The sequence below is a fragment of the Thamnophis sirtalis genome, unplaced genomic scaffold (assembly GCF_051295495.1).
Source record: "Thamnophis sirtalis isolate CommonGarterSnake01/CBP01778 unplaced genomic scaffold, rThaSir2_p1.2 scaffold_2, whole genome shotgun sequence".
NCBI lineage: Eukaryota > Metazoa > Chordata > Lepidosauria > Squamata > Natricidae > Thamnophis > Thamnophis sirtalis.
The window spans coordinates 147978705-147992306 of NW_028261382.1; the positions used below are offsets into that span (position 1 = coordinate 147978705).

Below are 13602 nucleotides of genomic sequence, written 5' to 3' on the forward strand. Positions count from 1 at the left end.
AGTCAATACAGGTAATATAAGAGCTCATTTCAAGAATTGTTTTTCTGTTTCATTTATTAAAATATTCTATTTAAACTAAGTTATGGAAGTGATGGTAATACTCTTCATTCAATCCTCACAGTAAGCTTCCACAAGAGGAAAATTTTTGAAGTTTATATTGATTTACAATAAATTACAAAGTGATAATATTAAAGCACTATAATTTTGAGACAGAATTAATAATATAGGACATAGCTAATTATTTAAGTTAATAGGGGATATTGATATTAGCACTAATAGCATCACATCAACAAACCTGTAAATACAAATACAAGTTTCCATATCAGCCTTGTTGCAAAATGATAGTGTACTGTAACAGTCATGGATCTTACAGAAATAATTTCCAAGGAATACATTATTTTTGGCCTTTGAGGCCAGTGGACTTTTTATCAAAACTTAATTGTACAGTTACATCATTTCTTTGTTGGTTTGATATAAATGCTATAAAGTTGATCATCTAATTTGCATTTGTAGGCATCCTGTCAAAACAACAAAATGGGAGACCATAAACATACAAACTCAATTTTCCCTCTTGGCTGTCTTTTGAAACTCATTGATGTCACTTCCTTCCTAAGTCAGCAACTGAATTTTTCTTTAATTCTTAGTCCCAGCTGTCTATGTTGTCAACACAAAGTTATTAAAATTCCTTTAAAGTGAATAAAAATAGCCTAAAAACAAATGTAGTGGGAAGCAGGAAAGCATCAGTATTCAAAGTCCACAAACCTTTGAGCAAAATAGAGTTGATCCAAGTAGAGATTGAAAACATTGGTCTTTCCTCGCATCTTGTACATCATTAAAGGTTGTTTAAAATATGTTTGCCTTAATCTTTTATTACCCCCAAAAAGAGAGTGCCTTATCTGGTTAAAAAAAAGTAGCCTCAAGATGTGAATTTTCACAATGATGTTCTCAGTGAACTCTATTGCCTACTGAAAGTCTGCCTGAATAATGTTGATTTTCTTTCTCAAAGCAAAAAAAAAGCATTTCTGCAAAACAAAATACTACGCTATTATGCAGGAAGTAATTACCATAAAGAGGCAATCCTCCATCATAGCCTAAAGCAATAAGTAATCTTGATTTTGTTTTATTTTTTAGGAAGATTGTTATTTTAGGAGATCATTAGGAAAGTTACTTTCTTACTTGTACCAGTATAGTACTTTTCATCCCATTCTATCAACTTACTTGTTGAACATAAATATTTATTTTATTTTTATTATATTTTTAAAAGCTCAAGATGAATAAGATTTCTTCCTCATCTATCTTCTGAGTGGCATGGTAGATGGTGACATTTAATTTTCTGCCTGAATAGAGAATGCAGAATTAAGCCTGATTCTATCTATCTATCTATCTATCTATCTATCTATCTATCTATCTATCTATCTATCTATCTATCTATCTATCTATCTATCTATACTGAAAAGGTGGATACAGCCCTATAAACACTAGAGATCCAGATTAAGGAACCAACTCGTTCAATAAGAAGTTGACATTCCCTCTTCCATGGGTTGCCCCACTTCTGAGTTGTGGTATTACTAACCCATGTCATCAGAGTCATCAGAGTGGCATAGAATTTGCTGCTAACATTCTCAGTTCCTATTCTTCTTTTATTCCCAACAATTGCCACATCACTTGACCTTTCTCCAGAGTACCAATGACAAAGCCTAATATACCTTAAGGTTGCTTTTAACTAGTAACAGAATAAGGTGTAGGGCTTTGCTTTAACATTGGAACATTAATGACTAAAGCCTGGATCAATGTATTAAGTGGAGTAAAAATGCAAGTAGAAGAATAGGGACCACTTTGGTGGGAAGGTAACAGTACTCCATGCACCCTCGGCATTTAATCATGCTGGCCACATGACCACAGAGAAGTCTTCAGACAGCACTGGCTCTTTGGCTTAGAAATGGAGATGAGCACCGCACGTAGAGGCAGAAATGACTAGCATGCATGTATGGGGGAATATTTACCTTTACCTTATTCAAGTTAAAATTTATTTATTGGTTTGTATTTGCTTTTGCTAATTCAAAATGCTTCTACGAATCCTAGGAAAGTTGGTGAGCACTGATAAATGGACACTTTGGTATTCTGACTAGTTGTTCCACAATGTATTTAAACAAAGCGGGAATGGATTGCCTTTTTTCTATAACTATGAATACACAGCAAGATAGAGATCTCTCTGTTGAACAGCTTAAATATATTCAGAATAAAAAATATTCAAAACCTAAAAGAATCTTTATGATGGGAATGTTATCAGCATAAGATCTGACTACAATGCTTTAGTTCAACTAAACAGGTCATTTAGATCTGCAAGCTTTTGAAAATACTTCATGTTTTTAAAGGTATAACTTCTGAATTTTTTATTGAATTCCCTCATCAAACAAGGAAACCAACTTCTTTATTAAATACGCTGTTCTATAGCTTATGTGAATCAGGTTAATTCATTTGTTATCATGCAGAGAAAGTTGCAATTTCGCAAAGACGATGGGAAATCTTCACATTCAGTGTTTGAACAGAAACAAAAGGAATATTTGTTTGATGATTTAACACTGCCTCATATAGTTCCACAGCCATCCTGTGAGCTCTACAAATTATGACACTGTCAAACTGAAAAAGGAATATGATATATTTAGTGCAGAATGTGTGATTGGCGGAGTTTGATTAAGAATTTCCACAAACAATATGAAAACTTTTTAGTAATGACGATAACATTGTGAACTCAAAAAATAAAGGATAGCCCTTTTAATCTTTCATTCCATTATATCATTTTAAATTATACAACTGTCAGGAGGTTATTGGAACAATTCTAGCCTTTTACAATCTTCTTTTTTTTCTAAGTGAACTTGCTGGATTTTCCTTATTTTGGCAGTATAAGATGCTTTTGTGCAAACCCTTTAGGTACAGATCAAAAATTTTATAATTATGCAGTGTAGATTGGTTCCAGTGGTCATACATTCCTTCTTTAATTATTTATTTGTTAAAAGTCATATTCTTTTTTGTAATAGTTAAATTATGTGTTGCATTTGACATTTACACAATTGCAATATAAATATAATTATTATAGGACTGTTCAATAATGTGTTATGCTAGTTCAGGGGTGTCAAACTCGAAGCCTGGGAACCAGATCTGGCCCACAGGGTACTTAGATCTGGCCCATGGAGACACACTGGAAACAGCAAAGGACTAGCCCACAGTGCCTCTGCTAGCATAAACAGAGCTTGGGAGGGCTGCATGCATTGTATTATTGTGAGATGCAAAAAATCAGGTTTCCAAAAAGTCAATTAACTGACTTTTTGTTAAAGCCTATGCACAGGAATCTTTTAAGACTGACAGCACCTGTTTAAAACTAGATAAGGGTCAACAGCAATCAAGGAAGTTAGATTTAATTCACTTGTGGCAATGTCACACTTCTAAACTGATGCCTCATTTAACTTCTTTCCCTGGGTATGGCAGTGCTTCTCCTACAATTATGGCACTAATATGTTCCCAGAATTCATTTTGGACTGGTGAGACTGGAAAAGTTTCCATATTTGAAACATCCACTACTAAAATAAATAGACTGATTAAAATTAGGCTCATGTGTTTGACCTTTTGTGAGGATTGTTGAGGATGGCTATCTTACAGAATGAAGAGCAAGAGTTTTAACAAACAATAGTTCACCTATTGTAAATGGGACAAATCCAACACTCCGAAAAGTTGTTTTATAAAAGCCTATAGGAGTGATTCAAACACTCTTAAAAGCTGTTTTTTCCCCTTAACCTTGTTTTGAAACTCATATGACCACTTTTCTCTGAAATGAAAACTTTTTCCTTTTTTTTCAGGATCTGAAGAAAAAATGCAACTTCAGATGATTATTCAGGTATTTTGACCATTTTTAAGATATATTTAGATATGTTGCATAGTTAATTGTTCTGTCCCCTCTTCACAGCTCTTAACAAATGGCAAGACAAATAAACTAAAAAGGAACTTTCTTTATCAGTTCTCAGTTCAAACTGGCTTCGAGCCCAAAAATAAACTAATTAAAGTCTCTGCCAGAAGATAACGGACTGAAACACAAATCTTTCTTACTTCAATACAAGGTGAATCAAACGAAAGGAAAGCCCTTCTTCCAAAGTCTCTACAAATCAGGGTTACAGAAGTCAAACCACTTTTCCAAGTGTACAGCAAAGAAACCCCGATCAAGGATCAAGGAACGCACGAAGGAACGTTGACTCCTGCAACTAGGGCGTGGCAGCATCCGTCCTTTTATCTCCAAACCTGCCTCTAACAAGCCCCAGCTGCATAATGAATCTTGTATCCCAAAAAGAATCACAGCAGACATCTGCTGAGTCACAACACTATCCCCCACCGCAGGGCCCTTTCCCCGGGGTCCGATGGTCTGGATGCGGTGGGAATGTCATGTCCACAAGATGACCCGCACCCATTTCCCTTGATGCCTTTTTCATGAATCCCAAACCTCTGGAGGCATAGCCCCCTTGAATCGGAACTCTCTAGGTATCTGGTGGCCACCATGTTTCCTTCCACCCTTCCTGGAATTGACATCCCGTCCAGGGTCATCCACCCTCCGCAAGGCCGACCCACCAGCCCCCCTACCTTCGGAGGTTGATGGCACCTCTACCAGCTTCGGCCGAGCCTTAACACCCTGTCCAGGGTCCTCCACCCGCTGCAAGGCCGACCCACCAACCCCCTTTCCGTCGGAGGTTGACGGCAGCTCTGCCAGCTTTGGCCGAGCCTTAACACCCTGTCCAGGGTCCTCCACCCTCTGCAAGGCCGACCCACCAACCCCCTTTCCATCGGAGGTTGACGGCAGCTCTACCGACTCCTGCTGAACCATCACGCAATCCCCTCCCGCAGAACCCTTCCTCTGGTTTCGATGATCGGGGTGTGGCCCAGAAGGGTTGGTGACGGCCTCCCCGGAACATGGTCCAAGACACTGGCACCCCACTGGAAACCTAGAGACAAAGTCCAGTGTTGCGGGGACTGGAGTCGACAACGGCTGGAATCTCGGCGGAGTTCCCCTTGTAGATCTGGCTCAATGACACTGGGCACATGACTTCACGCACCTACGTACATCATTTTTCAGATGGGGCCACCAAAATTGGGAAGCCAGGCGCAACGTCCAAAAAAACCCAATGTTTGATACAGATGTGCAATGAATCTGCGCAAGCACCCGTCGACGGATGTACCCTGCGGGAACATAGAGCCAGCCCCGACACTTCAAAAGATCCCCTTCCAAAGTCCATGGGGACGCTGGCCTCACTTCCGCCTTTTGTCGCTCCACCCAGTCGTCACCCCACTGCGCATCCCGTATCAGAGTCTGCATGCTCACGGGATGACCAATGGCAGCGCAGGATGCAACGGGTAGAACAGTCCGAGGTAGAAGCGAGTTCACAGGGTCGGAGTTCTTTACTTTACTCGGCAGGGCATCCGCCCTGGGACTCCACACACCCCCAAACGCACGCTATCTTGTGCGAATGGGGTAACACGGCCGCACCAATGTGCTGGTTGTCTGACTTGATCGTGCATTGCTGAGGGATGGCTACAGTCCATGCAACCCTTCTGTTCTTCTTGGGGCAGCTCCCTGCCAAGTGTCCAAGATCCCCACAGTAAAAACACAATCTCTCCGCATGTCGTCTGTCCATCTCTGTCCATGACACTCGAGGTCTGACAGCACCCAACTCCATGGGCTCCTCCCAGTCCACTGCAGTCCCTTGTTGAACCGGCATTCTGGTGGTCTCCTGGAATACACGGCAAGGCCTTTGCCTCTGCAGCCGGGCATCTATCTGGAGGCACAGGTGGACCAATGTGTTGAATGTCGGTGGCCTGTCCACCCTCACCAGTTCATCCTGCAAGGCCTCAAACAATCCATACTGGAACATGTCCATTAGAGCTGGTTCATTCCATGTGGAATCCTGGCTACATAGCCTGAATTCAGACACATAGTCCTGCAATGAACCACTCTCCTGCTGCAGTGATTTCAAACTTCTAACAGCTGTTTCCCCCTTAATCGGATCTTCAAACATCCGTTTGAAATACTGGCAGAAGCCCTGGAAGTCATCCAACAAAGGGCTCTGCTGAACTAACAAGGGGGTAGCCCAACGGGCAGCTGTGCCTGAGAGCAAACTGATTATGAATCCCACCTTCGTTCGGTCAGTGGGAAAGTCCTCCACTCTCAGGCTAATAAACAGCTGGCATTGTCCCAAGAATGCTGCAAACATGGCCAGACTCCCATCATATTTATCTGGCATGGCTACTGGGCACTTCCTCCTTGGCTGGGGGGGTCTTACAGCTCTCTGCAATTGTGCCATTTGATCCATTAGGACAGCCATTTGTTGCGCGAGTTGCGTATGTGCAGCATGTAATTGCTCCATAGTTAATGAAATGGAGGCTTATCAGGCAGGAGTCAATCTGTTCTGTCCCCCCTTCACGGCTCTTAACAAACGGCAAGACAAATAAACTTAAAAGGAACTTTCTTTATCAGTTCTCAGTTCAAACTGGCTTCGAGCCCAAAAATAACAGAAATACAGTCTCTTTCAAGCAGATAACAGAATACAAAACAACTCTTACAAGCAATGCACTTCTTCCAAAGTCTCCACGAATCAGGGTTACATGAAACACCAAAGCACTTATCCAAGTGTATCAAGCAATGTTGTATGAATCCAGGAACGCACGAAGGAACGTTGACTCCTGCGACTAGGGCGTGGCAGCATCCATCCTTTTATCTCCAAACCTGCCTCTAACAAGCCCCAGCTGCATAATGAATCTTGTATCCCGAAAAGACTCACAGCAGACATCTGCTGAGTCACAACATTTAATAAAGTCTATGCATTCTACGTTTTTATAAGGGAAGACATAGTACAGCTATCAAATTGGCCGCTGCTGCTTCCTATTTTAATTGCACCACCGTTATGTGGCTCCGCCAATTACAGGACTACATCCCGATTCAGGATGAGCATCTTCACCAAGACCTCACCAAAATTATTTCTGCCACGCAGTTCTCTGTGGATGCCACTCTAGACTCTATTAAGTTTGCATCCCAGGCGTTGTCCACCTCAGTAATGTCCAGACGTCTTTTGTGGCTTCGCAACTGGCAAATGGACAACAAGTCCAAATGGAATTTAACAGAGGCACCTTACAATGGTCTCAATCTCTTCAGGGAATCGCGTGATCCGATTCTCATTGAGAACAAAGATAAGAAGAAGGTCCTACCCTCTAACACCAAGAAGCCGGAATCCCGTCCGGCTCTTTACCGTAGACCTTCTTCTTACAGACCACCTGATCCGGACTATCGCCAACAGTGGTACTTCCCTTATAGGTCCGACAGACAGAGTCACCGTCCCTTTTATCAGGGCAGGGGAAGGTACCAGGGTCAGTCCAAGCAGCCCTTTCTTGGGGGGGGGGGGCGTGGCCGCCCCTTCCACAGCGGGAAATGACTCCAACCCAAGTCAGACCATAGGCAGCCACCTAGTGTCCTTCGCGGATCAGTGGAACCAGATAACCTCAGATGCTTGGGTCAGGTCTACCATCAGGAACGGCCTCCATCTAGAATTTCTCTCCCTCCAATGGTCTTCAGGACCTTCCCTCCATCCAGGGATCTGGAACAGTGCCATCTAATGAGTCTGGCCATCCAACACCTGCTGGACATTCGGGTGGTAGAACCAGTCCTGAGGAAGGAGTATGGGTTGGGTCTATACTCCAACCTATTCGTTGTCCCGAAGAGCTCGGGGGGATGGAGGGCAATTTTGGACCTGAAGCGCCTCAACTCTTACCTGGTTTACCGGCACTTCAAAATGTCATCTCTCAGGTCCATACTCCTGGTGATCCGGCGGAACGACTTCATGGCATCTGTAGATTTGACGGAAGCGTATCTGCACATTCCAATCCTACCTGCCCATCACAGATTCCTCCGTTTCTCCCATAAGGGGCGCCACCTCCAGTATAGGGCTCTCCTATTCGGTCTGGCCTCTGCCTCACGCACGTTCACGAAGGTCCTGGCAGCATTGGTGGTTCACTTGCGATCTCACCCAGTGAGACTCCAATGCTACCTAGATGACATGCTCGTTCAGGCCCAATCACGTACACAGGCAATTCATGACCTGAACCTGACAATTCAGATGTTACAGTCCCTGGGGTTCTTTGTCAACTTTCCCAAAAGCCATCTTTCATCCATGACAAAAATCCTTCATTTGGGTACAGTAATAGACTCTGTAGCGGGACTTGTTCGACTTTTTTCAGAACGCCTCACAAATCTTCAAGCCTTAACATGTCACGTCCGCGCAAGTCAGTCAGTTTCCATCCTGACCTTGGCCTGCTTACTGGACAAGATGGTGTCATGCATAGGGATAGTGCCCTGGGCCCGTCTTCACTCTTGGCCACTCCAATGGACACTCATCCCCTATCAACACCAGCGCATGAGCAACTCGCTGCGGACAGTCACCCTATCATCAAGCTTTTGCTGGTCCCTAAGGTGGTGGTTATCTCCGGCCTGTGGCACAGATCCGACATTTGGGAGCCGGATCATATCATGATGGATGCGAACCTCCCCCCCCCCCGAGTCAACATCCCACCCTGGGACCTAGCTTGGGTACATCCCAGCTGTAGCCCCTCCCACCATATCTACACGAAAAAGAAAGTTGGTCCTTATCTGAATGTTTCTTTTATGTAGATTGGTGGGAGGGGCTACACCCTGCCCTAGTGTAGCTGTTAGAGCAGGTGAGGGGTGGTCGGGGGGGTCTGTTGTTTGTCCTTCTTGCATTGTGGTTTTGCAGCTTTCTCCATTCGACCTCGAGGAAACTGGGAGCCAATAGGGAAGGAAGGATACTTTAAGAAGTTTCCCTCAGTCTTTGGACCAATCAGGCTGTGACTAAACCCAGCTGTAGCCCCTCCCACCAATCTATATAAAAGAAACATTCAGGTAAGGACCAACGTTCTTTTACTTCTGGTTTTCAGCAAAAACATCCCAATACTTAACAACTGTGGTGTTTGCTTAGCGACGCTGGTGGTTGGTTTATGACAGGGCATTTGCTTCACCATTACTGCAAGAAATGTTGCAAAAACTTGCTGATCTGCTTTATGACCATTGAGGACTACCTGTATTTTTACCGCAAGCAAGGATTAGATAAAGGAATTATTAATATTAATTAATTAATATAATGCTCAGTATACCTTTGATGACATATTAACCATAAATTGATACATGAAATTATTTTAATCCTTTATGATAGGTTTGTACATATTTTCAGCCATTTATTAATATAATCACTAATTTATGCTATACAGTTTTAAATATTCTGATCTAACAAAGAAAATATTTTGGTAGAGATAATTATCCTCAAATATTTGAACAGTCCTTCTTTTATATTTTCATACAACTTGTTACATATTGGAAAAAAAACATTAAATTTAATTCAATTTCTGGTACATCCAGAAAAAATAAAACCTCAACATTAGATAAAATGCTTTGGTAATTATTAAGAAGGCACAGAATATCATTAATGTATCTGAAAGTGTTGAAATTGGAAAAAATGTTCTCTCACCCTCCTTCCCCATTTTTGTTAGAAATGTCTTTTGAAATAAACCAATACAAAATATATCATTTTTGTCCAGTGGTGTTTTGTCCATCTGCTGTTAAGCAGACTAAGCACATGCTTAGGGCACCATGCCCAAAGAGGGCACCACAAAGTTGAGAAAGGAAAACAAAAACAATGAAGATTTGTACAGTATGTACAAAGGAGGGGCATCAAGATTTGTCAGTGCTTAGGGCACCAGTGAGCCTTAATCCACCACTGCTTTTGTACCTCTTACCCTATATCATTTTCTTCTGTTTTAACAGGAATTTGGAAGCTATTCTACTGGGGAATCTGAAAAACCAAGAGAAAATTGGATTGCAGGAAAGTATTTTCACCAAGACAGTAAAGCTTTGATTGAGAGTGAAGGTGATGAGGAGCCCAATTATTTTGAGAATAGAACAGAAGATTCTTTGACCACTAATTTTTCTGAAGACCCACACAAGGTTCTTAAACAATTCAAAGAAATGGATTTTTCCTCCAACAAGCATTATTTAAATACATTCTTTAATAGGAACAATAACTGGAAAGCTACCAATGAGATACAAGAGAGGCGGAAATTTTTTCTTCGTGATATTTGCCAAAAATACGTTAACAGAACCCAAATTCCCCTTGTGCACATGGTCTCTAGAATATACGTGGAAGATAAATACAAACTTTTGTATTGTGAGGTTCCTAAAGCGGGCTGTTCCAACTGGAAAAGGATTCTGATGATACTTGGTGGTCGTGCAAAATCTGCTGCTAATATTTCCCATAATAGTGTTCACTATGGAGATCATCTGAAGAAACTAGATAGTTATAATATAAAAGAGATACATAAGCGTTTAAAAACATATACCAAAATTATATTTGTCCGTGATCCAATGGAAAGGTTGGTGTCTGCTTTTCGAGATAAGTTTGAACATCCAAACATTTATTACCATCCTGTATTTGGGAAGGCAATTATTAAGAAATACAGACCTAATGCAGATAAAGAGGCATTGATAACTGGCTCAGGAGTGAAATTTAAAGAATTTATACAATATCTATTAGATCCCTATCGGCCATTAGGTATGGATACGCATTGGGAGCAAATCAACAAACTTTGTTATCCTTGCGATATCGATTATAATTTCGTTGGCAAATTTGAAACTCTGGAAAAAGATGCCAATTATTTTTTGAAACGAATAAATGCTCCAGATGAGCTCTTATTCCCGCATTTCAAAGACAGACACTCCACAGACAAAAGAACCAATTCAGAAGTTGTAAGTAAATACTTGTCAGAAATTCCTGCTACAGAGAGGCTGAAGGTTTATGACTTTTATTACCTGGATTATTTAATGTTTAACTATACTGTACCATATGAGGGATTCCAAATTGATGTAATGCATAATCAGCCTTCCCTATAACTTATGAAAAAAAAGTATATTTTTTTAAATGGAGAAGCTTTTGATTTGTTAAAATTTTCATAAATGTGAGTGCCTAAAATTTAAGAAATAACATATTGAACTGTGATGTCTAGGGACAATAATTTTGTATTAGAAAATTCTTGAATATAATGCAATATATTTAAGATAAGAGGTTTTAAAACAATTGTGTTTTATTGTATTTATTTCGTTCCTGCAAATTCATTTTTCTACATTCCACGGAACAGCAATTAAAAGCTGGATTTATAAATCTGAGAGTGTTTTTTATTATCAATCAGATAAGGAAATATTAAAGAAGAGGCAATATGTGGATTATCAGCTAAATGTATGCAATGGTTCAACATTAGTTTATCTACCTGAAAAGCTCAATTCTGTCTGGACAGATAGTGCTTGGAAATAATATATATTCCAATTACTGATTTTCTTACTGATTTTTTTTATTATTGGCCAGAATTGCAGATAAAAGCACACTAAAAATAAAAATAAATAGTAAATAGTTTACTAGCTAATAAAATACCTAGCTTCACTACTGTAATATCAACTATTTCAACAAACAACTCTTCATTATACACCTTACTTGGTAATTTTGACAACAATTTGAGCACACCTTTATATACATATTTAATTACACCTTTAAATGCATCTTTATTAAATACACCTTTAAATATTAAATACATCTTTAAATACATCTTTAACATTTATTTGTTTCGTATATAAATTCTTTATTTTTTTATTGTATACATTCCTTGTTTGACATCAGTTACTCCAAATATAAGTTGTTCTACAATATACTTACTAAGATCCATTTCATTATCAGCACAATTGTTTCGGATCCTTGTATTTATTGCTGCAGGATCAGATAATTTTCCTTCAATTTGTTTAGAATGCATTTTAAGCATTTTTAACTGTTCTTAAAGCAATGTTTCATAACAAGGTGTCCTATATTTCATGAATGAAGGCATATGTGTCCAAGGATAATGTTGCAGGACCTAGTCTGGGTTGGTCACCAGGACAATAAGTTTAGTCTTCCAAATTTTCAAACTTAGGCACACTTGTGGGCACACATCCTGGTGAGAAAAATGTTCCCTGAGGATGGGCTCCAGCATGAGTCCCAATACAGCAAGGAAGACTAAACCTATGTTCCTGGTTGCTGATCCAGATTGGATCCCATCCTATAGTCCTTTGATGGGAGAAAGTTAGCATTTTTGAGCATTGTTTCTAACTTAGGAAATCAAATATTTACTTAAACTCCATGATCAATATGCCAAATAATGGTGTGATTCAGCCAGTTTGCAATGATTCGATAGAGCTGGTAGCTAACTTTTTGTGCAGTTCAGTGAGTTGGCTGAATAGCATGCTTCGCCACTCCCCTGCCAGCCCTCCTCGCAGGCCGGCTCGCCTGGCCTTCGAAATAAGCACAACATGGAAGGCTTCCATCCTAGGAAATAAGCCCAATCAGCGCCTCTATCTCCACCAAAACAGGGTGACCCATCTTCATGTCTTTTCAAGCACAGCCTCTCTTCCAAACGATCCTATGTATAAGATGAGCAATGCACACTGAACTGATCTGGAGGAGGAGGAAGGGGAGGATTTGAGCTACCTGAGCGGGCATGAGCGATCAGTTTGGCACAACTGTGCACTGTACAAGCAATGCCTTGACCAGAGTGCGGGAATACCCAGCGACCAATCATGATTCACGATCTCAAAGGGTAAAAGCAACCGAGCAGCCACATTGCCTCCACATACTTTGACACCTTTAGGGCTCTTCCACTTTGGCGTTAATTAGGGTGAGGCTAGGAGGAGAGGGGCAAGGCAAGGCACCCCTCAACGTGAATAATGTCATGTTGGCAATGCCCACCCAGTCACATGACCACTCAGCCATGCCTACCCAACTGGTCATTAGGGCAGAGAACCGGTTGTTAACTTATTTGAATCCCACCACTGATCCCAAACCCTATTTTCACACAAATGTCAACTCTATCTCACTTGTATTTATTGTAATATCTTAATAATGATCTTTACTACTTTGAAATTATTGAATCCTGTAGAAAAAAAGAACATGACTGTTGAGTATACAAAATAATTCTTCTTTCACTTCTTTCAGCTCATTCTAATAAGAGTTGTATTTTGTCAAATATAAGCAGAAATTTGCCTTCCCTTAATATGAATAAGAACAAAGGTTTGTGGGATGAAACACATGTGGCTATCATGCTAATCACTACTCAAGTCAGGAATTCAGAAAATGGATGTGCATATACAACATGCTGAAACACAAAGTAGCTAATTGTATTTCAATTTAGTGTGTTGTATAAATCCTTCATGTAATTAGTGGCCAGCATCTTGGAGGAATCTAGCAAATAAGATTAATTATCAAGTGTCATTAAATAAATTATGGACAGTGTAGTTTATGAATATAGCTAATTACTTAGCGTGGACAGTCCAGGAATGAAGCAGTTGTTTTACAGTACAGTGCTGGGAGCATAGGATTCAAGAATGATGCTACCTCAACCTAAATATGATTGATCACTGCTCCGTGTCAGATTGCAAGGTAAATGAAGGGGGGAAATGGTGAATACAAATTTCAAGCCACACAGCAG

The 13602-nt window shown here is 40.5% G+C and overlaps 1 protein-coding gene across 6 annotated transcripts in view; it reads left to right on the top strand.

Annotated features, from left to right (window-relative positions):
* The window catches only part of CHST9 (carbohydrate sulfotransferase 9), a 70295-nt gene extending 59035 nt beyond the window's left edge, over positions 1-11260 (top strand). For all 6 annotated transcript variants that reach the window (XM_087707136.1, XM_087707137.1, XM_087707138.1 and 3 more), the window contains 2 exons: positions 3855-3892; positions 9866-11260. In XM_087707136.1, coding sequence (XP_087563262.1) covers positions 3855-3892; positions 9866-10987 — 1160 coding nt within the window. In that variant the 3' untranslated portion in view covers positions 10988-11260. The remainder of the gene's footprint in view (positions 1-3854; positions 3893-9865) is intronic.
* The last annotated feature ends 2342 nt before the right edge of the window (positions 11261-13602 follow it).